This window comes from Mustela nigripes, chromosome 9 (genome assembly GCF_022355385.1).
Source record: "Mustela nigripes isolate SB6536 chromosome 9, MUSNIG.SB6536, whole genome shotgun sequence".
Classification (NCBI taxonomy): domain Eukaryota; kingdom Metazoa; phylum Chordata; class Mammalia; order Carnivora; family Mustelidae; genus Mustela; species Mustela nigripes.
Genome location: NC_081565.1, coordinates 53150585 through 53175231, shown reverse-complemented (window position 1 = coordinate 53175231; position 24647 = coordinate 53150585). Strand labels below are relative to the sequence as shown.

At 35.5% G+C, this 24647-nt stretch overlaps 1 protein-coding gene across 1 annotated transcript in view; it reads right to left on the bottom strand.

Moving 5' to 3' along the window:
- The window catches only part of ZDHHC21 (zinc finger DHHC-type palmitoyltransferase 21), a 60118-nt gene that overhangs the window by 19243 nt on the left and 16228 nt on the right, over positions 1-24647 (bottom strand). The window contains exons 5-6 of the mRNA XM_059411614.1: positions 18241-18352; positions 15110-15248 (exon numbers count right to left, since the gene is read on the bottom strand). Coding sequence (XP_059267597.1) covers positions 15110-15248; positions 18241-18352 — 251 coding nt within the window. The remainder of the gene's footprint in view (positions 1-15109; positions 15249-18240; positions 18353-24647) is intronic.

Below are 24647 nucleotides of genomic sequence, written 5' to 3'. Positions count from 1 at the left end.
AGTAAGATTATTAGCAGTGAAGTTTTGGGGGAGTCAAAGTTATACATGAATTTTCAACCGCACAGGGGTTGGGTCCCCTAACCCCTGTGCTGTTCAAGAGTCAACTGCACCCATGAATAAATTTACAGTAATACAGCAATGAAAAGGAACTATCTAATAACAAAAAGAATAAATCTTATAAGGACTCCTCAAGGAGAATTTGTGATAATTCACTGAACTGTTTGTTTTTATTTTTGTATACTCTTCTGTAGGTGTGTTTTACAATATAGAAGGTACAAAAAATGAAATTACACTGAGAAGAAAGCTGTGACCTTGAAATGTACACTAGAAAAATACTTTAATTTCATAAATAGAAACAAAACTTTTTTAAAATACATATAAGCAACATGCAAAAGAAAATTAGGTTACATATGGTCTGTGAAAGGAGAGACAAAAATGTCCAGTAAGTTATAAGAAAGGATATGAGACAGAAGGAAAAAAGGAGAGAGGGGAAGTCCCACTGCTCCATGAGCCCATCTACCACATTCTTCCTGGGCCAGTTGGAAGGCAGAGTCTCCTCTCCCAACACATGGAGGTGCAGAGCAGCGCCCACAGAGACTGCTGCACACAGCGATAGCAGAGATAAACAGAGAAGAAGAAACACACAGGCAACATGTACACACGCATGCCGCACAAACCGACAGAGGAAGAGAGGGGCGCTTACATGGAATAAACAGTGACATTCCCATCTGGCCATCTTCTGTAATGCTGTCATTGAAACTTTCAAAATGTTACAAAACTAGTGAGCAATGGGGCACTTCCTGACGCAAGCTAGATGAAATAAATAAGCCACGAGCTGGATTTGGCCACTCACGATCTAGCAAATAAGTCTTCTGATAACTTGGGTCTGTGAATTCCTTGAACTCACCTCTTTCAACAATTTTATCTTCTATTCTAATCTAGTATTGATCCAAATTCTATGATTAAACCCTGTATCATATTGCTTCCTATAACTGTACCCACACCATAAATGCAAGCTCAAGCACAGCACACTCTGAATACCAACCTCCTACCTCTGGAGCCTAACTCCCTGTAGGCCAATGATGCTAACAAACTGTCAGCATCAGTGGGACCTCCAATCTGTTGACCCCGCCACCATTCTACTACTTATTACTGTCTTCCCCCAACACTTCCACTGACTCCCTGCTTGTTTACACTCCACAGTACACTGCCACAGCTTTCCTCAGTACATCATCCACTTTCTTGACCCTTTCCTTTACCACTGTTCTCCTCCTGGCTCACTGGCTGCACTTTCTTCATCACCTTTCTGATTCATCCTCATCTTTCTGTCTTCTAAACTTTAACAGTGCCCTGGGCTTGGTCTTCAGACCTCTTTTCTTCTCAATGTGTACTTACTCCCTAGAAAATCTCCTATCAGATCCCATGACTTTAAATACCATCTTTATGCTGAAAGCTCATAGATTTAAAGCTCACATCACTCCACTGAAACTGCTCCCTCCATCTGTCTAGTCAACATCTCTTCTTAGATACAGAAGAGGGACCTCAAAGTAAACACATAAAACCAAAATCTTTAACTTACTCCTAAAACCAACTCTTCCTCCAGGCTTCTCCATCTCAGGAGATGATATGTCTATTCTTCCCATTGTTCAGGCCATGAAACCTTGTGATCATCTTTGACCTAGCACATTTTATTTCATACTCTACATCCAAATCATCACCAAATCATTTAGCTCTTCAAACTGTAATAGCTCACTCTCAACACTTCCACTACTCCCACAGTCATTTCATGTTCGGACTACATTTTAATAGTCTCACAACTAGTCTTCAGTGTTGTCATCCTTGTTCTCCCTCAATTTATTTCCCAGCCATCAGTTTTCTTTCTAAAATGTAAATGAGTTTGTGTAACTGTGCTCAAAACCCTCTACTAGTTTCCAGAGTCCCAACCACCAAACATCCTAAAAAAACCATCTCCAACCTCCAGTTCTATCCCTCACTGCTCTCAATTCAGCTCCTCCTACCTTCTCCCAGCTTGCTCCACTCAAGGCAGACTGGTCTTCTTACCGCTCCTTGAAAATATCAAGTATGCTCCCACCCCAGGGGGACTTGGCCCAGGTCCTTTCCTCTCCATGGAATGCTCTTCGTCCCAATATCAATGACTTGCTTGGGTTCCAGGTCGCTCCTCAAGTGTCACTATTGAGAAAGGCCTTCTCTGGCTGCATTATCAACCATTAATCTCTCTCCCTTACCCAACTGTATTACGCTTAATAGTACTTTTTTGCATGTTATGTATTTGTTTATTGCCTGTCTCCTCTAATTAGAATATAAGCTCCTTAATGCAAGAACTGGGTTTTATTCACTGCTGCATCCTCAGAGCCTAGATGTGGGATCAATGCACATAGTAGACACTCAACAAATATTTGTTAAATGACTAAATGAGGAGTTTTTGTAATTTCTTAAAGTAAACATGTTTCACAAATAAAATTTTACATTATTATAAACTATAAGTTTTTATAGTACCAGTAGGAAGCAATCTTTGTTTATAAGCCATTTTTAAGTAATTTTCTGTGTTTTTTATGAAATGAATCTGAAAATTAACAAGATTTGACACATTTAGGATCTTCCTGTTACTAAAAAGTTTTTTAGCCTCAGCATGATGGGTACTTTGGGCTGAATCACTCTCTGCTGGGGAGACTACCCTATCCTTCTAGAATATTTAGCGGCATCCCTGGCCTCTACCCACTAAGATGCCTGAAGCATTCCCCAGATCTGCGACAACCAAAAAATGTCTCCTGATGTGACCAATGTCCTCTGGGGGAATAGGGGACAAAATCTCCCTCTTCCCCCCACTGCACTACTGTAAGGGATCTCATTTTCCTTATTTTTAAAAAATAAAAATAGGTTGTATCACAACCTGATTTGAATTTTCAAAATGGCTTCAAAACCAATATCACATGCTGAAATTAGAGCCCTGTGACAATTACTCTTACAGAAAATAAGATCCTATTATATCTGTATGGTTATCAGCACTTTGGGGCATAAGCCTTAAGTTTGATCATAATATCCCAGAGAAGTTACAGGACTGTTCTGTACATCCCTCTTTCACATCCAGCCCCCAAGTAAAATGTCCTTTTTCAGTTTTATTAAATTCTAATGAAAATTAATATCTAAATGAGAAAAAAATCATTATTCACACCTAACTAATGGCTATCATTGAGGGTTCAGGTTGACACATTAAGTTCTGATACAGATATAATTGTAGTTTTCTTAGAGAGCAAACTGCACTGGCACCTGACAGCCAGTTTCATGGTGGAGGCTAAAATATTTTAGAAAAACCATTTTGTCTGCCTTCCCATACTTTAGTAGTAAAAACTCTAGAAAAACTGACACAATAATAAAGAAAAAGATACTATATTTTCTTGCTACATTTACCATTTAACATATGATGTTCGGTCAAAGATAAGTGAGATGGGCACCTGAGTGGCTCAGTTGGTTAAATGTCTTGAACTCGGCTCAGATCATGATCTCAGGGTCGTGAGATTGAGCCCCGTGTACGAAGACTACTTGAGACACTCTCTCGCGCTCTGCCCCTCCCCAGCCCCCCACATTCTTTCTTTCTCTAAAATAAATAAATCTTAAAAAGAAGAAGAAAAAAAGATGAGTGAGACAATAAATTTGCTGCTGGGCTGTAACCATTTAAACTCAAAGTGATGACACCATTGTCAGAGAGAAATAAAAACTGCTAAGTCCTCTATGCTAAATGCTGTAATATTTATAAGTAACTAGCTATATGAACAAATTTAACAAAGACATATATTCAGTAGACCTGATACTGCACAGCAAGGTCAAGATTTCTTATGAGGATTCCACGTTCTACGTATCACTAAAAGCTCAGAGATATGCTGACACATTCAAATGACAACTGTTAGAATAACAGGATACTCTTTTGGGGTTTTTTTGAGCTCAGGACTCTGAGATGGAGATCTGAGCTGAAATCAAGAGTCGGGACACTGAACCAATTCAGCTACCCAGGCACCCCAATAATAATATTCTTAAGCTGTTTTTCTTTTCCCATAAATATAAACTAATTATGTTATATCTGAAACTATTACTTTCAAGCAAAAGAAAAAACAAACTACCAAGTGATGATATCTCCACCACCATTTCAGGATGCATCCACAGACATGCCAAATTACCATCATATTAGCATTAAAAATAATTTACATTTCATTTTTTTCTTAATTTTTTCTTAATTTCACACTGTTTTTGCCTATTCTCAACTATTTTCCCCAAATCCAAAAAGTTAAATAAATACATCAGTAATTTTTATCCATTCTAAAGTGACCATGATAAATAAATGATTTAATAGATATCAAAAAACAAAGGTTATTGAATAAAGTTGAAAATACTGCTTAAAGAGCAATAAATAATGGCAGTACTCAGGACACTTTAAGATTGATTATATAGAAGGATAATATTTACCAACATTCGAAGCTACCTGCAATCAAATCTTCTGGCTATTTCTATTCTTTGTTAGCCAACTAATTCTGTGGCACTGTTATATCTGACATCAAGTCCTTAGCAACATTATTGGAATGAGCTAATTGGAATAATAATGATATATCTTCCTAGCTGAAGAGTTTGCCAGACTGCTAAACATTATTTATTTTCCTCTTCTGAATATTGGCAGCCTGTGCCTTTTGAAATTCTCTCCTTTCTTTCCCCCTTCTGTTACTCTCCCCATAGCCTTAAATATAGTTAATATATTAGTTTTGGGCCTTCACAAAAAAAAAAAAAAAAAACAGGTATAAAAGAATCAATTACAAATTATCTGAATCCGCTTCATCTAAAAACAATTTAAAACATGTCACTTTAGGACTAATGTGGTAAAACACAAATGGTTAGCTACAAAATCTCTACACTACTAGCTACGAATTATTTATTTCAAAAAGAAAACAACCTCAGATTTTCTCACCTAGAGAGACAGTATTGTCTACAATATGAGATTGCCAGCAGGAACCTATTTTTAAAAATATTTAAACTACTATAATGCCTTTATAAGGTCTATTTTGACAATCCTCATATTAGATAAGCTACTAAAAATGGGTTGCCTCAGTGAAAAATGAAAACAGCAAAGTATAAAATTCACCAATCAGGAGATTCAATGAGCTTTCTCTGGAGAATAGATTTTTGTGACATTTCAGCATTTTTTAAACCTGCATTTTTTTTAATTAACAATGTGACAATATTGTTAAAAAAAAAAATCACTCCAGAGAAAAATACAGAAAGTACAATAGAATCTGGTACTATCGAAACAACACTGACTTAGGGATGGACAGAAATGAGCCAAAACCACACCTCTTCCAAGTGGTAACTCTTGGACTAACAAGTTTTGGATCTCTCTGACTCTTAGTCACCTTCTCTGTACAAATGGGAACCATACCACTTATCCTCTCAGAGATATTTTAAACGAGTTGGCATTTTCCACTAATCAAATGCTTACAGATCCAGCATAACAGAATGTAAAATTCATGAAAAATATGACTAATGATATATTCATGACTCCATGAATAATAAATTTTTGAAAGTATACTAAGTAAAGTGATACTTTGCTTCATATTTAATTACAAAACTACAATTTTCTAATATTGCTTTTGTAAGCTAGCATACAATAAAATGAAATACATTATTATACTTTAATAATATACCAAATGACTAAACATTTGCTTATAAATACTTAAAACAATTATGTGGAAAATAGTCAAATGTGGACCTTGGTCAAAGAAAATTTTCTTTAATATCCATTTATTTTATTCATTTTTAAAATGCCAAATCATTGCCAATCTATAGGTCTTAAAATCTTTAAAATAATTTTATCCTAGTAACTACTTAAAATAAGACCTTTGTTTCAAGAGGGGTTTTAAAAAATAAAATTTAACATTATACTGGCATGATAAATACAAATGATGGTCAAACAAATTCAACATCTAACATTTGAAAAACTTACCCAAAGCTATGATCTTTACTGATTTTGGCTTCTGTGACTCTAACTAAAAATGCTTACATTATCCCTATTTATTTAGAAAGATACTTATTACTTAAGTTTTTGCCGTTTTTCCATTTATGTATTTTTGTTTTAATACTGAGAATTTTTTAAAAAGATTTTATTAATTTATTTGACAGAGAGATCACAAGTAGGCAGACAAGCAGGCAGAGAGTGAGAGGGAAACAGGCTCCCCGCTGAGCGGAGAGCCCGATGTGATGCTGGGCTAGATCCCAGAACCCAGAGATCATGACCTGAGCCAAGGTAGAGGCTTTAACCCACTGAGCCACCCAGGCACCCCTAATACAGAGAATTTTGAAATTAGTAACTGTTGACAAAGAAAATGATATAAGTATTATTCATTTTAGGTTTGTAGGCCTTCTTTAGTATAAAACTTAGAACATATATCAATAGTTACAGCTTAAAAATAAATCCGTATTTTGGGTATTCATGCCTAATGAATAAATTCTTTATCTCCTATACCTCTTACTACCCTTTTCTCTCATTAAAGGATATTTGAAATATTTCCTCAAAATCTCATATAGTAAAAACATATAAATCCTTGGAAGTTCATGATAGGTGGGTATTTTAAAAGAATAAGAAGAAATGTTAGAAGTATTAAAGCAATGGGGCATCTGCAAATGGGTTAAAACAATTCAGACCAGAAAGACCTCCGACAAGAGGAAGCTAAGAGAAGAGAAATGGAAGAAAATCAGGATCCCAAAGCCCTTCACTTCCAGAGTTTGTGAACAGCTTGCTTTTTCTCTCTCAACTCTCTTTTCCTTGAGCTTAACCAAAACATACCAGTTTTCTACTGAATACAGGCTCACTGCCATTACAACAAAGCTTAAATGGCAATCCATTTCTTCTTTTGTTTAATGAAAAAACACTCTTACCTAACAAACAAACAAACAAACAAACAAAAGAAACAAAAACCGGAGGAAGAGTTGTTAACACTTTCTTTTCCCACCCAGAGAGCAAGCTCTGGGCCTTAGAATTTGGCTAGAAAAGAGACTATGCTGCCATCTACCAACCTGAGAGGGTATAAGAAGAACGGAGAGTAAAGCTCTCACATCCTTTGACTGACAGAAGAACACCGGGTCAAAGTCCGGGGCATCCCTTAATTGTGCTAATATCGCCACGAGAAAGAGGCACAGTAATCATTAATACAATCTCCAAAGATAATTAGGGGCATCTGGGGATCTTTAGTTCATACTCCAAATAACTGAAAGGGTAACAATGTGAATTAGCATGTTTCTGATACTATCTGGCCAGCTTTCCACACAAAGGGAAGAGATGGTTATGCTTTTGTTTGTTTTACAGAAGAATAAAAAAGACACAGGCAAAAACTTAGAAAAAAAAAATGATGGGGCAGGGCTGTTTAAAGACTATACCACTACAAAATATTTTTTTAAAGATTTTATTTATATGACAGACAGAAATCATAAGTAGGCAGAGAAGCAGGCACTGAGAAAGGGGGAGGCAGGCACCCTGCTGAGCAGAGCACCCAATGCGATGTGGGGCTCCATCCCAGGACCCTGGGATCATGACCTGAGCCGAAGGTAGAGGCTTTAACCCACTGAGCCACCCAGGCGCCCCCGAAATATTTTTTTTTTTTAAGATTTTATTTATTTATTTGTCATAGAGAGAGACGTGAGAGCAAGCACAGGCAGACAGAGTGGCAGGCAGAGGCAGAGGGAGAAGCAGGCTCCCTGATGAGCAAGGAGCCCGATGCGGGACTCGATCCCAGGACGCTGGGATCATGACCTGAGCCGAAGGCAGCCGCTTAACAAACTGAGCCACCCAGGCGTCCCCAAATATTTTTTTTTTAATGTCAATGATAATAATGGTGACTTCTGTACTGAAATTACTTGTAGTATTTTTCTACCTTATCATAAAAAAATACAATAAATGTCATCATTAAGAGAACTAATACAGTAAGAACAAGGTTCTATTATTTCACCTGAGAAATATTTACTACACAGTATATTAGTATTTTAGAACAGATTTGACCTTAAAAGCAATTATTTCAATTATTGCCTCTGGCCTTTAGTTCTACTCTTTGCCAACAGTGACTTCCTTCATCTCCTTATCTGGTTAATCTCTACTGTACTAAAAGAGCACCCCAAGCCTCATTCCCTATAGCACAACAGTTCTCAAATCCTGTGGCTAGAGCTCACTTTCCGTACAACTCCACAGGATACCTTTTACATAGACTATGACATGACTGTTTCCCCTGGAGTTGCACAGTTAAGCAACATGGATTAGAATCACTTAGGAAGTGGGACATCTGCGTGGCTCAGTCAGTTAAGCATCAGACTTATCAGACTTTTGGTTTCAACTCAGGTCTTGATCTCATGGCTTCTGAGATGGAGCCCAGAATGGAGCCTGAGTTCAGCAGAAATCTGCTTGGATATTCTCTCCCTCTATCCCTTCTCCTGTGTGCTCTCTTTCAAAGAAGTAAATCTTGAAAAAAAAAAAAAAAAAGAGAGAGAGAGAGAGAGAAAGAAAGAAAAGAAAAGAAAAAAAAGAATCTCTTGGGAAATAATTTTTTAAACAAAATGCTACTGCCAACATCATCTGTGAGGGAAAAAGTTTTATGAGACTCACCTCAATAAGAACACTATGAAAAGCCACATAAAACCCAATTAATTAATAAGTAAACAACTGACTGAAGACACTGGGAAGTAGCCAAACTAGCCAAGGCTTACAGGGCCAAGATCCAAGTGTACAGAAACACACTAGGGTGAGTCCTACATTCTGCACTGCTTTTTACCATAAGGGACTTACCAATTCATCCGCAGTATGAAAGGTCAAGCATAAGCAGAGGCTCGGGGTGGTCTGTAACCTCACAGAGTTGGGAAAAGAACAAGGAAAAGGCATGATCCACAGTAAACACCTAAATTGTTCAGTTGAGTCTCATGAAGGGTTATGTCATAAGAGAGAAGGAAAACTGAAAGTAGTCCTTCACCAAGACAAAGCCCTGTCATCATAAATTGTTAGAAAACTTCAATAAATGTAATAAATGTCATTTCAAAGGAACTGCTGTATTAAGACCAATGTTCTGTTATGTAACCTTAGAAATATTTGTCATATAAAACCCTCAGTTGGATCAAGATGAGCTTTCTCTTTATTGCCTATCCAAAAAAAGGAGTAAATCATATCTTGAAAAAAAAAAAAAAAGCTCTTCTACAGTTTGTCATTTAAACAAACATTTTGTTTGGTATCCAACAAAACCTATCACACATATCAGAAGAAAGGACTGAATATCTGGAAACTAAGATAGAAAAAAAAGCTAACAGAAACAGACCCATAAGTAGATCTCAATACTGAAACTGACACAGACATTAAAATAACTTTAATTAAAATGTTCAAAAGTATAGATGACAAATGGAAAATTTCACTAAAGGAGTTATCTATGAAAAAGTTATCAATGAAAATTTTGAATGTGAAAAATAAACTGATTTAATAACTCAGTAGAACGGTTTGACAGATTAGACAGAGCAGAAAAGCTGATCAATAAACCAGAATAACGGTCAGTAGAAAGTGCCCACTCTGAAGGAGAAAAAAAAAGAAAATACAGAAAAGACTGAAAGGTATGCAGTACAGTGAGATCGCACGTACGTAAATTCAGAATATCAGAAATGCAAAAGAAAAGTTTGGCAGAAGCAGTATTTGAAGTAACAGGCCAAGATATGTTTGGAACTTAAGGATGTTATCAAGCCAGAGATTCAAGAAATTATATAAACTCTTTCACAGAAGAAAAATGCGGAGAAGACAATGAAGCACATCACAGAATAACTGCTAAACTACAAAGACCAAAAAAAAAAAAAAAAAAAGAAAGAAAGAAAAAGAAAAGGAATTTCAGTCCAAGGTGGTGACATACAAGCTCCTGAACTGAACTCTTTTCATGGACACACTGAATCTACTGCTACATATGGAACCATTCTCTTTGAAAGAAATCCAGAAACTAGATGAGCAATTCCTACACAACACAACTATAAAAAAATCATCAAATCACAAAGGAAGAGAGCAAGAGAAGAACAAAAAATTATAAAATAGCTAGAAAACAATTAACAAAGAGCAATATTAAGTGCATGCCTATCAATAATTACTTTAAATGTAAATGGACTAAATTCTCCAATCAAAAACAAAGAATGGCTGAATGGATTAAAGAAAAAACCCTCAACAATATGGTGCCTATGAGAGATTCACTTTGGCTTTAAGGACACACAGACTGCAAGTGAGTGAAAGATAGAAACAGATATTCCATGTAAATGGAAACCAAAAGCAATCAGAAGCAACTATACTTTTATATCAATCAAAATGGACTAAAGTCAAAGACTATAATAAGAGACAAGGAAGGTCAACATAATGATAAAGGGATTGGTCCAATAAGAGGATGAATATTCATAAATATTTATGCAAACAATATAGGGCCACCTAAATACATAAAGCAAATATTAACAGACCTTAAGGGAGAAATAGAGAACAAAACAATAATGGCAGAGGCTTTAATACTTGAGTTTCAACAATGGATAGATCATCTAGATGGAAAATTAACAAGGAAACATTGGATTTAAACTACACATTTGATCAGATTTATAGACCCTCCCATACAACAGCAGGAGAATACACACTCTTCTCAAACATACATAAAATACTCTCCAGGAGAGATCATATGTTTAGGCCACAAAACAAGTCTTATTAATAAATTTAAATGACTGAAATTGTATCAAACATCTTTAATAAGGGGGCGCCTGGGTGGCTCAGTGGGTTAAGCCGCTGCCTTCGGCTCAGGTCATGATCTCAGGGTCCTGGGATAGAGTCCCGCATCGGGCTCTCTGCTCGGCAGGGAGCCTGCTTCACTCTCTCTCTCTCTCTGCCTGCCTCTCCATCTACTTGTGATTTCTCTCTGTCAAATAAATAAATAAAATTTAAAAAAAAATTATTAAAAAAAATCTGTAATAAGAATGGTAGGAAACTAGAAATCAATTATAAGAAAAAACTGGAAAATTCAAAATTCACAAATATGTGAAGATTAAACAACATATACTGAACAACAAATGGGTCGGAGAAGAAATCAAAACAGAAATCAAAAAATATCTTGAGGCAAATGAATGTTTAGTAGAAACTAAACATACAACAATTTAGGAGATGCACCAAAAGCAATTCTGAGAGAGGTTCACAGTAGCAAATGCCTACCTGAGGGAAAGAGAGGTCTCAAAGTACCTAACTTTATACCTCAAGGAACTAGGGTGGACACACACACACTCGAAGAACCAAGCCAAAAGTTAGTAGAAGGAAAGAAATAACAAAGATAAGAACAAAAATAAATGAAATAGGGACTAAAAAGAAAACAGAAAAGATTAAGGAAACTAAAAGCACATTCCTTGAAAGGATAAACAAAATAGACAAAACTTTAGCAAATTAATATAAATAATTCTCAAACTATTAAAAAAATTGAAGGAGGAATCCTTTCAAAATCATTTTACAAGATCTGCATTAAACTGTTATCAAAATCAGACAACATTTGAAGAAAAGAAAATCACATAACAAAATCCCTGATGAACAGAGATGTAAAAATCCTCCACAAAATATTAGTAAACTGAATTCAATAAAATGTTAAAAAAAAAATGATACACATGACCTTAGGATTTATTCCAGGGATACAAGAATGGTTCAACATCTGCAAAACAACCAACATGATACACATTAATGAAATGGGGGAAAAAAAGAATCAAAATCATCTCAATAGATGCAGAAAAAGCATGCTACAAAATTCAATATCCACTCATGATAAAAAGTCTTAAATTAGGTGAAGAAGGAATATATCTCAACATAATAAAGGCCATATATGACAAGCCCAAAGAAACATCATACTCAACAACAAAAAGTTGAAAGCTTTTCCTGCAGGACCAGGAACAAGACAAGAATGGCCATTTTCACCACTTTTATTCAACTTAGTATTGCTAGTCATAGCAATAAGGCAAGAAAAAAAATAGAAGGTATCCAAATTAGAAAAGAATTAAAACTGCCCTTCTTTGCAGATAAAACAATATATACAGAAACCCTAAAGACTCCACCAAAATCTGTTAGAACTAGTGAATTAATTCAGTAAAGCTGCAGGATAATAAATCAATATAAAAATATTAGTTGTGTATCTATTATTTCAGGACCCCTGAAATCATGACCTGAGACTGGTAAAATTTTTTCAAAGTTTCTACCTTTCATTTGGAAAGGGAAATCAGTTTATAAATTCAAATATGCTAATCCTTCAGAAAATAGTACCATTATATTTTGGGTACTGAAATTTCTTTAGTCTGTTATCAGTCTCCCAACAATACTATCTGTAAAATTTTCATAAAAATTAATAGGCCAGGGGCTCCTTGGTGATTCATTTGGTTGGGCACCTGACTCTTGGTTTTGGCTCAAGTCATGACGGGGTCCTGAGACTGAGCCCCATGTCGGGCTCTGCATTCAGCAGGGAGTCTGCTACTCCCCCCTTCACTCTCTTTCTCAAATAAATAAATAAATCTTTAAAAAAATCAATAGGCCAAAGGAAAACTGTTTCCTCCTTCTGAGAGCTTTTATAAACGTCAAACATAACATAAACTGAACATCTATTATATATCAGGTACTTTTACATGTTACCTCATTTAATCTCTTATTAGTCACCTTTTCCAAAAGAAAACATTGTAATTCAGAATGGTTAAACATGGTGTCAAAGATTATACGTATAATAACAAAAGCCAGGCTTTGATCCTAGGTGTGTCTGTTTAACAAAGCCAAGATCATTCTACCACCAGGGTTGGCAAACTCAAAAACAGCCAGAGTTAATATTTTAGGTTTTTTGGACCATATGACCCTGTCACAGCTACTTAACTGTGCTGTTGTCGTCCAAAAGCAACTATAAACAATATGGAAACAAAAGTAGCTGTGTTTCAGTAAAACTTTATTAATAAAAACACAGAGAGTCAAATTGTCAATCCCTCCTCTATACTACAATGCATCTCCTCCTAGAGAACCTCTATTAAGTTTTTATTAACATCACCAAATTATACTGTATCTCTCTCTTCTTAAAAAATTATGACTTTCATCTTACTGGGCAATTTTATTTTAATGCTTTTCTTATTAGGCTCCATTATTTGAAACAGGTTACTCTTGGAGGAATACATTTAGTCTTTTACAAATTCTAACTATAATGTCAATTATATCAGAAATTAATCTATAAATAAGATGAAACACTTCTAAAACTACATTACTTGCATGCACTAACTTATCAGTATGAAAATGTCAAACATCTGTATTTTTTTTTTAAAGATTTTATTTATTTATTTGACAGAGAGAAATTACAAGTACACTGAGAGGCAGGCAGAGAGAGAGAGAAGGAAGCAGGCTCCCTGCTGAGCAGAGAGCCCGACGCGGGACTCGATCCCAGGACCCTGAGATCATGACCTGAGCCGAAGGCAGCGGCTTAACCCACTGAGCCACCCAGGCGCCCCAAACATCTGTATTTAAAGTTCTCCCTTTGAACTTTTTTCAGTTATTAGTATCTAATTTTAATTGCTCAATCTATATTTAATAAGCATAATCACCACAAGGCTTCACTAATATACACAGCCAAGCAACAAGAACAAATATCCTCTTTCAATTAAACAAAATGATCATAGATGGAGTGCCTGGAAGGAGCAGTCAGTTAAGCATCTGGCTCTTAGTTTCAGTTCAGGTCATGATCTCCAGGTTGTGAGATCAAGCCTTGCATCAGGCTCTGTACTCAGCAAGGCATCTGCTTGGGACTCTCTCACCCTCTCTCTCTGCCCCTCCCCCTCACATATTCCTTATCTCTCTAAAATATATAAATAATTTTTTTTTTAATGATCATATATACAAAAGTGACCTAACGACACAGAACTCAAAGACCTTATTTTTTAGAAAGGCCCTTCACTCCCTTATTCCAAAATTTAATCTTATGTGCCATCACTGAGATTGTTATTTTTAAGATTTAAACGGTAGAAAATTGATTAATAGGAAAGAAATATTCCCCTTGTCCACCCTACCTTCCTTCCTTACACACACTTGCGCACCCTTGTGCATGCTGGCTCTCTGGTTCTGCCTGTCTGCCTTTCTCTGACTTACACACACACACATACACACATAGGCAGTGTATCTCAAAAACACAACCCAAGTCCAAATAATACACAAGATCAGGCTGAAAACAACTGCACACACAAAACACAGAAGATTCAAAAACATATGAGCAAATTCAAATCCCAGCTCTACCACTAAAACCAGTTGAATAATTACTTACTAGCTTTGTACCTTCAGTGACTACCTATTGAACCTCTATTAATCTGTTTGCTCATCAATAAAAATGGGGGAAAAGCATACCCCACCTCACATGGTTGTTGTGGGCATTAAAGTGAATGGAAGCGGCAAGCCTACAGCACGGTGTTGATACGTACGTACGTAGTCAAGTACTTAACACTTGTTGCTGCTCTTACTCCCATCACCACCTCCAACATCACCAATCTGGGACAAGCCTTACTAAGGCCTGTTGTTATTCCTGTACAACATGGGAAGAGCACTGTTTCCAATGGTATATATAACAGTAACTTTTTAAAGGATCTTGTAAATTCTTCTTTTTTGTTTTTATTAAAAGTCAGAGGGGAAAAGTCCTTTTTTCTCAAAAATTTAACATTCCTTTGAGTGCCTTTGAAAAATTAAAGTCTATCTTTATACCTGAAAGGAAACAAGAAATTAACATTTTTCACTTACTCTCTCATTGTTATAGGTATTTTTAAACCCAAACATATATACTGAAAGATCTAATATGTTGCTTTTTCAAGAAAGTCACTCAACCCTAATAAATAATCATAAATGGATCTAGTTAAAAGGGAATGGCAGATTAGGGCCTACTTTCTCAATCCCAATATATTTTAAAATTCACCAAGTTTGGAGTTTATTTTTGTTGCTTTTTGTTTTCAATCTTCTGCACTTAAAGGAACCCCATGTTAATAACTGTATGCCACAGTCGTTCTAACATTAGTGGATATAAACGTTTCTTACCAAGTTACGCTTTTTTACGGGAAGAAAGTAATAATAGTGGCAGAAAGAAAACATCAGAGCGTAGGAAGTAAGAAGTTCCGTGTAGAAACACAACTGCAGAAAAAGCCAATGATTATCTTCACCAACACAATTGTTAATCCTGAAGAAAAAAGGAAAACAGAAATAATATTTTAAACTTTAATAAGATGTTCACCTCAGGACCGGTAAAAACTGAAAATAAACACAACTTTATATAGGCTTGACTTTATGGAGATCTGCTAATGCCATTGAAACCTACAAGCAAACAGTACACAGCAACAGTCTCTAAATATGCCACCTCGCATTTGCAAAGCACTCTCTACTTTACAAAGGAAGTCCATGGATACGGCTGCCTTCAACTCACAACCACCCGGTGTGGCAGGAAGAGCAGATGGCAGTCTCCTCGTTTCATTGGTATGGAAACAGGAACAAAAGAGTGAAGACACTTGTCAGAGGAAGCGAAAGTAGCCAAGAGAACAAGAACCTTCTTCTGTATATTGCTCTCCCATTACAGCATCCCAGCTGCGGAGAGCAATTTGAATGATTCAAAGTAAGAGGACTGAAACCTGCCACTCTGACCTTCCTGCTAAGCACTCCCAGTTCTTCTTACTTTTCAATTCTGCCCTTCGTGGCTAAAAATATATGTATATACCCACAAGTATTTACAAATTCTTAGAGCTACAGTTCCACCATGACAACAGGGAATCACAGCTAGGAAAAATAATTAATGTGATAATCCTAAAATTTTCAAGCCTAATGCAGGTTGAAAATCTCACCATTCCAAATTTTCAGAATATTTTACAATTGCCACAGAAAACCCTAGTTCAAAACAACAACTTACCTTGCTCAAATGTTTTCATTTCATTATAGCATTATACTGCTATTGTTTGCGGGGGGGGGGGGGGAGATATAACTGGTTCACTGCTAACAAACTGCTATTTCAAAAGTGTATCATTAAACTATTTTTTTTTAACTCAGATATAGAACTAAATCCAAAACCCAAAGAGGCATTTCCTAAACTTAAGAGCTCATGCTTTGTAAACCGTGAAAGCTCCTGTGTCTTCACAGAAGAGTGCTCATGTGTGCCCTCAAACATACTCTCCAACAGCTGTGGCTTCTAACACTTCTCCTCGTCCCATCCTCCTTGACCCCACCTGCTTTAATGATGGCATTCTTAACCAGAGAGCTCTAAGAACCATGAAGATACTCAGTCTAGACGGAAGAGTTCTCTTGGTAGCAAACTACTCAAGGGGCCAGAAAGAGAGAAAAGCTCCAGGTGATCTGAGAACTGACCTTCAAATCTAAAGCTGTTAGACAGTAAAGAAATGCAATTTCTGAAAATATAAAAAAATTTTCCCTGCTTTCATTTCACACTGTCCATTTTCCTCAGCCTGTGACTACCTTGGCAATGCCCTATTAAGGAATTCAATCACCAAAGTCCCTCGGATCTATTCAAGACCTCTGATCTACCCTCCTTCCCTACCTCCAACTCCTTCTACTTCCACTTTTCTTCCCACAAGTACTCTGAGAAATTGAAAACCCATGGAACAGGCAGACAAACAGCTCACCCGAATCTTAGAATTTAGATTAACAGCACATTTTTCTGTCACCAAGTTAAGCTCGAGTCCTTAAAAATAAAGAAAGGATGTCGCTAATCTCTACAGGACCAAAACATCTCCTGGTTGATTATTTTTTAAGCTTAAACTCTAGCATTTTTTTAAAAGGAAGTATCAGTATCCAACCATAACATGAACATGAACATTTATTATATTCTTAGTTAATCAGAAACATTACTCTAAAAAAGGTTACACAATTGAGTTTTTCAGTGTGGTTACTACTTGCCTAATAATACATGTTTTACCTAGCCTTTTGTTTTTTAATGTATTACTACTGTAATTGTAAACAGATCACTGAGGTTTAGGAAATCACTTGAGAATTTGTTTAAATTCAAGGCACATTTCTTAAACATGAGCTATATATGATATACACTATACTATCCCATTGACGGACTTAAACAATTTGAAACTTCTTTTATATAATAACAAAGTGCTTTTATCTAAAATGCTTTTATTTTTCCTAATCTCCGGAAATTACCTTCTGTTTAAATCATCAGTTTATGGTAAAAATCAAATTTTCCCGAAAAGCTTGCAAACATTAACTTGTGCTAGCAGAGTGAAGTCATCAAAAACATGGGAAACTCCAAATTGGTCAGCATCATCTGGGAAAGCTAAACTCCATCAAGGAGTCAACTATAGATAAATGCAGTGATAAATTTAAGAAGCCCATTGTGCAGTTAACTTTGTGTATGTGCCTGTATGTGTGTACAAACATAAATATATATGTATTTAGATATATTTACAAAGTGCTACACTATACTAGTTTAAATATTTATACAGAGATCCCATGCTAGGAAAACAGAATTAAATACAATATCTTGTTCACAGATTTTTGTGACAGCTTTGAAATGAGATACAATGCAGAATTCTCACAGCATTTGTTTTCAACATTCTTTTTCTCAACTGAACTGTTTTTAAAAATATTACAAGAGAGCCCCCTATTGACCAAAAATGTTGGTTCAGTGGCATCAGCTAACTACCACGGACACAGATCCAGCTCACATGTAACTTTAATACCTGCGTCCAATACACGATATTGAAAAAAGCTTACAGGGGGTAAAGATGAGGTTATCAGAGTATCTGAGATATGTTATTCTTTAATTAAACAACTGGAAAGGGAAATACAAACCATGCAATGTGTGTGGTTTATTACAGTTAGAGACAATAACAGCTATTACTTGCTTTTTATGTGTCAGATACTCACTACAATGGTTTACATACATTGCCTCATTGAATACAACCATCTTAGGTCTCTTGTACACGTGGGTGCATCTGAATGTCAGTTTTCTGCTCCAATGCCTTTTTGTTAGAAAAGACAGGATCTCTGTGCAAAAATGACTTTGGCAGTTGATAGAACCTGATAGAATAAAGCTATCCTTACTGAAAGATGTTTTTTTAAACTGCATGATTTTAACATAACTTTTATTTAAATCTGCTAAGTACTAAGATTTCTTTTTTACTATTTCTTTTTCTAAAAGTAAATCACAGATTTCTTACCATGGACAGTGATGATCCATTCTCCTAACACAGTGGCCACAGCGGCTACAGTGATGGGAACGCTTTGGTCTCATCAAATTACATTTGTTACATAATTCCCAGAACTCCCGTTCTAGAGAAGGAAATTAAAATCCATTTAATAAAGGCAAATGAGTAATGTTGAAATTTAGCAACAACAGTTTAGATTTTTACAGGAAGTCTTCGATATATGTGTTCAAGAGATTTTTCTTCTACATCTTCACTGTAGAAGAGTTTGCCATAAATATTGCTTCTCTATTCTATGCATGTCTTACTTTATACATTCCTAATTTTAAACACTATAATAGTTAAGACACCATTAATGTTAAACTGAGGGATAGAAAATAATGTATTTGGGTTATGGACATAATTGCCATAAGTAAAATTTAATAACAAAACCCAAAAGTACAACCATATTCTTATATTAAAATAGAATTTTATGTAAACAAATTAATTTCTCAAAATTTTATTAAAGACTCTAAAGAAGAAATAATACTGAATCCTAGTTTCACTGACTAAGAAGTCAAAATCAATCCTATGAGACAATTGCGTGGCTCAGTCAGTTGAGCATCTGCCTTGGGCTCAGATCATGATCTCAGGGTCCCAGGATCAAGCCCTGCATTGGGCTCCCTGCTCAGCAGGGAATCTAGCTTCTCCCTCTCTGTCTGCCTCTCTCCCAGCTTGTGCTCACTTTCTCTCATTCTCTCTCTCTCTTGCTTACTTGCTCAAATAAATGAATAAAAGCTTTAAAAAAAAAAATCAATCCCATAAACTCATTAGAAAAACAAAGATAGCATTCCCATCCCCTAACCATTTTATGTTTTTAATATCAGTGAATTCATTTGGGAGTGTTTATGGGGGAGGGTTGGAAAAGGGTTTCAGACGGGTTTAGGAGGAATTAGAATGATTTCAGAAGTAATAAAGAAGATTACAAGAAAGTTATTATTTAATGGAAATAAGGAAGTTCTTTACCAAACTCTTTCTTACCACCAAGGAGCAATTTCTTTTACCTTGTAATTAAAGAGCACACATTTAAGCTTTGTACTAAAAGCATTAAGTTTACAGACATAAAAAGCCATTTATTTCCATTATAAACCTTTCTAATCAGATCTATAAGAACTATATGAAAGTCATCTACCAAGACAACTGCTTTATTATACAGAATGTATCTATTTCATATTTGTTGAAATGGAACTTTATTTTTTACAAAATTCTTAAACCTTCCATCACTTATATTTAAACTACACTCTAACCTTGCTAAAAGCATGGGTATAGTAATATCAACCTAATTTCCATTTTGAGTGAATATTCATATATGCAAGTATGATCCTAGCACATAGTAGGTGGTCATTAAATGCTTGCTAAAGTAAGAATTTTTAAAAACGAAAGATTCTAAATATAAGTTAAAAAAGATAATAGTAGGTAGTATTCAATTTTCTAAAAGATACCTTATTTTAATTCCATTATTTTAGTTTAATGACCAGGAGTAAAATCAATATACTGGAATTTTATAGAGTGAAGTATTAGGAAAACATTCTGCTTAGAAGAAATCAATAATAATGATAATAATAATAATAATATCAAATTAATTGTTCCAATACTATTAAAGTTGAGAAATTAACTTTTGCACTTAAAATTTCTTTTTTTTAATTATTTAAATTCAATTTCCTTAACATATATCACATTATTAGTTTCAGGGGTAGAATTTAGTGATTCGTCAGTTGCGAATCACACCCAATGCTCAACATATCATGTGCCCTCCCTTAAGGACCATCAGCCAGTTACCCCATCTGCTCACACACCACCCCCTCCAGCAATCCTCAATTTGTTTCCTAAAGATCCTATTTCATTTCTTACTTACATTCTTATTTTAATAAAAACTTCCATGAGAAAGTAACATTAAAGTTTAATTTAGATAGTTAAACTAGTATTATTTAACTGTAACTGAAATGAAAACTCATTTCATATGTAGCACAATACAGTGTCATAAGCAGATGCTTTTCCCACTTAGCTAGATGCTCCCAAACATCCCAGTGTTAAAACTCTGAATTCACATATTGCAAGGAATATAGTCAGGAAGCAGACTTCCTCTGATGAGCCAATTTTCATTAAAAGACAACAGAAAAACTTTAGTTTTTAAACTAGTGCCTTAAAATATAAATATGGCATATTCATTACTGGTCATTTCAGCATATGATGTTCTAGAGAGTAAAATTCTTTATTTCATACTTGACATGTTGTATCCTCGGAAAAGAAGACAGCATTTGGTTATAGTGAGAGAAATCCTGTAATTGTGTAGTCTAGACCACGGGGTGGCAAACTATAGTCCACAGGCAAATCCAGGCCACTACCTGTTTTCATGGTTTTTATAATTTTCAACAACTGAAAATAAGAATGTGTGATATGTAAAAATCTTGAAATTCAAATTTCAGTGTCCACACATAAAGTTTTATCTGAACACAGTTCAAATGAACACCCATTCATTTACATTTTCCCTATGGCTGCTTTTGGGCTGCAACAGCAGAGCTAAGAGGCTCTGACAGAGACTGCAAGCTCTGTAAAGCGAAAATACTTACTATCTGGATGCGTACAGTGAGGAAGAGTTTGCCAATATATGGTCTGAATCATAAGTTTGTTTAAAGAAAGAGCTTGAGCCATTCCACTGGCTAAACTTAAGATACTATACAAGCACCTAAAACGGCTTTGAAAACTCACCATTTTCTCACTCCAATTGTTTAGAGAACAAAGAAAAGAATCACTTTTTTAAATACCTAGAAAGTTAACTAAAGTATCATCTATGTTTTTGCTTTATATAGCAAGAAAAAAAAATCCATCCATTTTAACCTACCCCACATATCTGGGAACCATTTCTTGCTCTTTTCCCTTTCCTTCTTTAGGTTTATTCATTCCAAATGTGACCTTGGTGACTAATATATTCTGATGTCTGAAAAATTTTGTACTAGCCATCTAATATAAAATAAAAGCCTATAGGGGAAAAAATCAGAAGGCAAAATGCCATCTGTACGTGATGAGAATAAAAATTTTAAATTAAAAAAAAAAAAAAAAAGCCCATGGGGGAGAGAATTCAATTGCTAATTTATGGTAGCTACAGAAAAACTGACAACTGACTTTTTTTTAAAAGGAAAGAAAAACTGAAAAGTGACTTTTTTTAGAGGAAAAAAAAATCAAAACATAAGACAAATCAAAGACAAACCCCATAAATGCCTGGGTAAACCTAAGTAAGTAACCTAAGTAAACAGTATTTCACTCTGTAGCAAGGATGCTCTTAATGCTGTAAATGCATGAATAAATACAAAACAAAATTTGGTTTTGTTTAGCTATCCCTCCGAAAGAAAGGAATCACCTTCTATTTAAGACTTTTAAAAGCCTTACGTATTAGGCTCTCTCAATTACTGTATTTCAAACCACAAAGTAATGTTTTAGTAAGAAAATGGAACCTGAAACAATGAAAATCAATACAATGCTTGGCTCTTCACAGAGGTTCCCTGACAGAATCACTTGCCAATACAGAAAATAAACGGCAGTAAGTCTCTAAAACAGATCTCCTTTAAAAAGCAATAAAAGAAATAGGGAGGGGAGCAAAACTACAGGAGGAAACATGACCCTGAGCATTAAAGCACAAATGTCCCTACCATTGGGGCAAAATTTCAATGGACATGAACACACAAATTTTAAACATACTACATTTTTTTTCAAACTTGGAAGATTTTGCTCTGTAATAGGGTGACTCTACTCAAAGTGGCTCTAATAATGGCAAAAACACTGAAGTCAAACATGTGAGTTAAGAGCTTGGTGATGAAGATGTTCTAGGGGCACCTAGCTCAGTTGATTAAGCCTCTGCCTTCAGCTCAGGTCATGATCTCAGGGTCCTGGGATGGAGCCCCATGTCCAGCTCCCTGCTCAGCGGGGAGTCTGCTTCTCCCTCTCCCTCTGCCCCATCTCACTGCTTGTGCTCTTTCACTCTAATAAATAAATAAAATCTAGAAAAAAAAAAGTTCTAAAATTGACTGTGGTAGGACCCCCGGTTAACTCAGTAAATAGAGCACACAACTCTTTATCTCTGGGTTATGAGTTCAAGCCCCGCCTTGAATGTAGAGTTTCCGTACATACATAATTATATAACACTGATTGTGGTAATGGTTGCACAACTCTGTGGACATAAAAAAATCACTAAACTGTCTATCTAAAATGGGTAAATCATATGATGTATGAATTATACTCAATAAAGCTGTTTTATTAAGGTTAAGAGATTGAATAAAATCATTTCATAAAACTTGAAAATGACATAAAGTAATATTTCTATATTTCAAACATGCATGGGATTAATTAAATATAAATAAACACTTAATTACTTCATTTGACTATTTCATCTACATCCCAAGAACTTTATAAAAATCAAATTCTGGGGATCTTTGTGTGGGACAGAGGAACATCCTCTTATATTCAAACTGCCTCACATATTTGGCAGGCCACATAGATACTAAATTTATTTAAAATCTATTTTTTTAAAAAAAGAAAGTCATGTAAACTATGTCAGAGTAATTCAACTAACACGTGGTTAAAATCAAAAGTATTAGGGCTTACGTTTCCTTTCCTAAAGAATTCAATTATATGAAACTGCTCAACCTTAAAACAATGATGATAAATGTCACTTTTTATAGACCCTACTCTCTAGTCGTGTGATGTTATTTTTTCACTGTTCAAATTTTGTATTTTTTACTAAGTTAAAACCGTATTTACAAAATAATCAGGAAATCAGCATCACAAGGCACATGATGACTTCAATTTTCCCCAGAATCAAAGCAAAGGTGAATAAAGGGCTAAAATTAATAATCTCAATATAGACACGTGGTAAAAAAGAGGATGGAGACAAGTATTTGAGTGTCACAGCAGCTCTACAACAACTTGCTCTGTGACCCAGAGAGGACAAAGCTACACTTGATTATTCAGTCAAATACCTCCTGCAATTACCATGAGAATCAAATGACAGGAACTAGTAAAAGACTTTGGAGACATTAAAATACAATAAATGAATGTATTTTTTTCTTCAACTGGGCAAAAGTTAAGTCTTTGGGACTCAGTGGAAAAAACTATGCCAAATGTCAACTGAGATCAGAGAGAATGCCAACAGCAGCAAGGTAACGTGGAGTCTTCTATCACCAGGGTCTATAAGCTAAAGGTAATAGGGTGGTTTCCTGTAGATTCATTTAGGCATACAGACATCATTTGTTTGGTATTCATCTAAAACCAATGTTTGTAAAATTTTTAATTAGTTGTTAGTTTTTTTTAAATTATAAAAGTTCTCTCAAAAACTGCAATTCTCAGGCGTCTGGGTGGCTCAGTTGGTTGGGTGACTGCCTTCAGCTCAGGTCATGATCCCAGAGTCCTGGGATCGAGTCCCACATCAGGCTCCCAGCTCCCTGGGGAGTCTGCTTCTCCCTCTGACCTCCCCTCTCATGCTGTCTCACTCTGTCTCTCTATCTCTCTTAAATAAATAAATAAATAAAATCTTTAAAAACAAATACAAACCAAAAAACCCTCCAATTCTCTGTTTTCTCTTTAAAAATTATAAGATCTATGAATACCGGGCCTACAAGACAATTTCCCTGTAGCTGCTGCCTTTGGATATGAGATTTTCAATATGAAATGGTTCTTTCTTGGCCCCTCTCACTGATGAGCAGTATCTGATCCATGTAGGCATCTGAGTGTTTGACCACTGCACACTGAAGATTTCATCAGAAATTGGTCCTTTTTTCTTTAATGTTCAATTGGCCACCACATTACACATCATTAGTTTCTGATGTAGTGTTCAATGATTCATGAGTTGCGTATAATACCCAGTGCTCATCACAAAACGGTCCTGAGTTAGAAAAGGCTTGCTTCTCTAATTTCTGGAAACACTGGGCTCTAGAGTTGAAGGAGGCAATACATTCACCTATGTGTTAGAAAGCCTTTCTTTGGGTTAGGCTAGTTGAGAAAAGAGATTCAGTACAAGTTGCAGACTGCCATTGTCTGCACCCAAACACACACAAAAAATAACTGCCGGTGATAAGGCTTCTATAAGTGAATAGAAACGAAATACTCCAACAGTTCTCAGAAACTTCTATAGTCATGTAAACATTAGTATCTATCATTCCCATTTAATCATTAAACTTGCAAGGCCACGTAAGTCCCTAAATGATGGGTTTCAAAAAACAACATTCAGGAACTCAAGGGAGGCTCCCTTCGTGATTTGCCACTAATCTAATTTCAGAAGGAATTAATAGGCTCCCCAATTTTTTATACACTGAAATTATCTGAAATCTTTGAAAAATGCTGGTATCTAGCTCCTAGCTCCATATGTTATGATTTAATTAATACGGGATTGG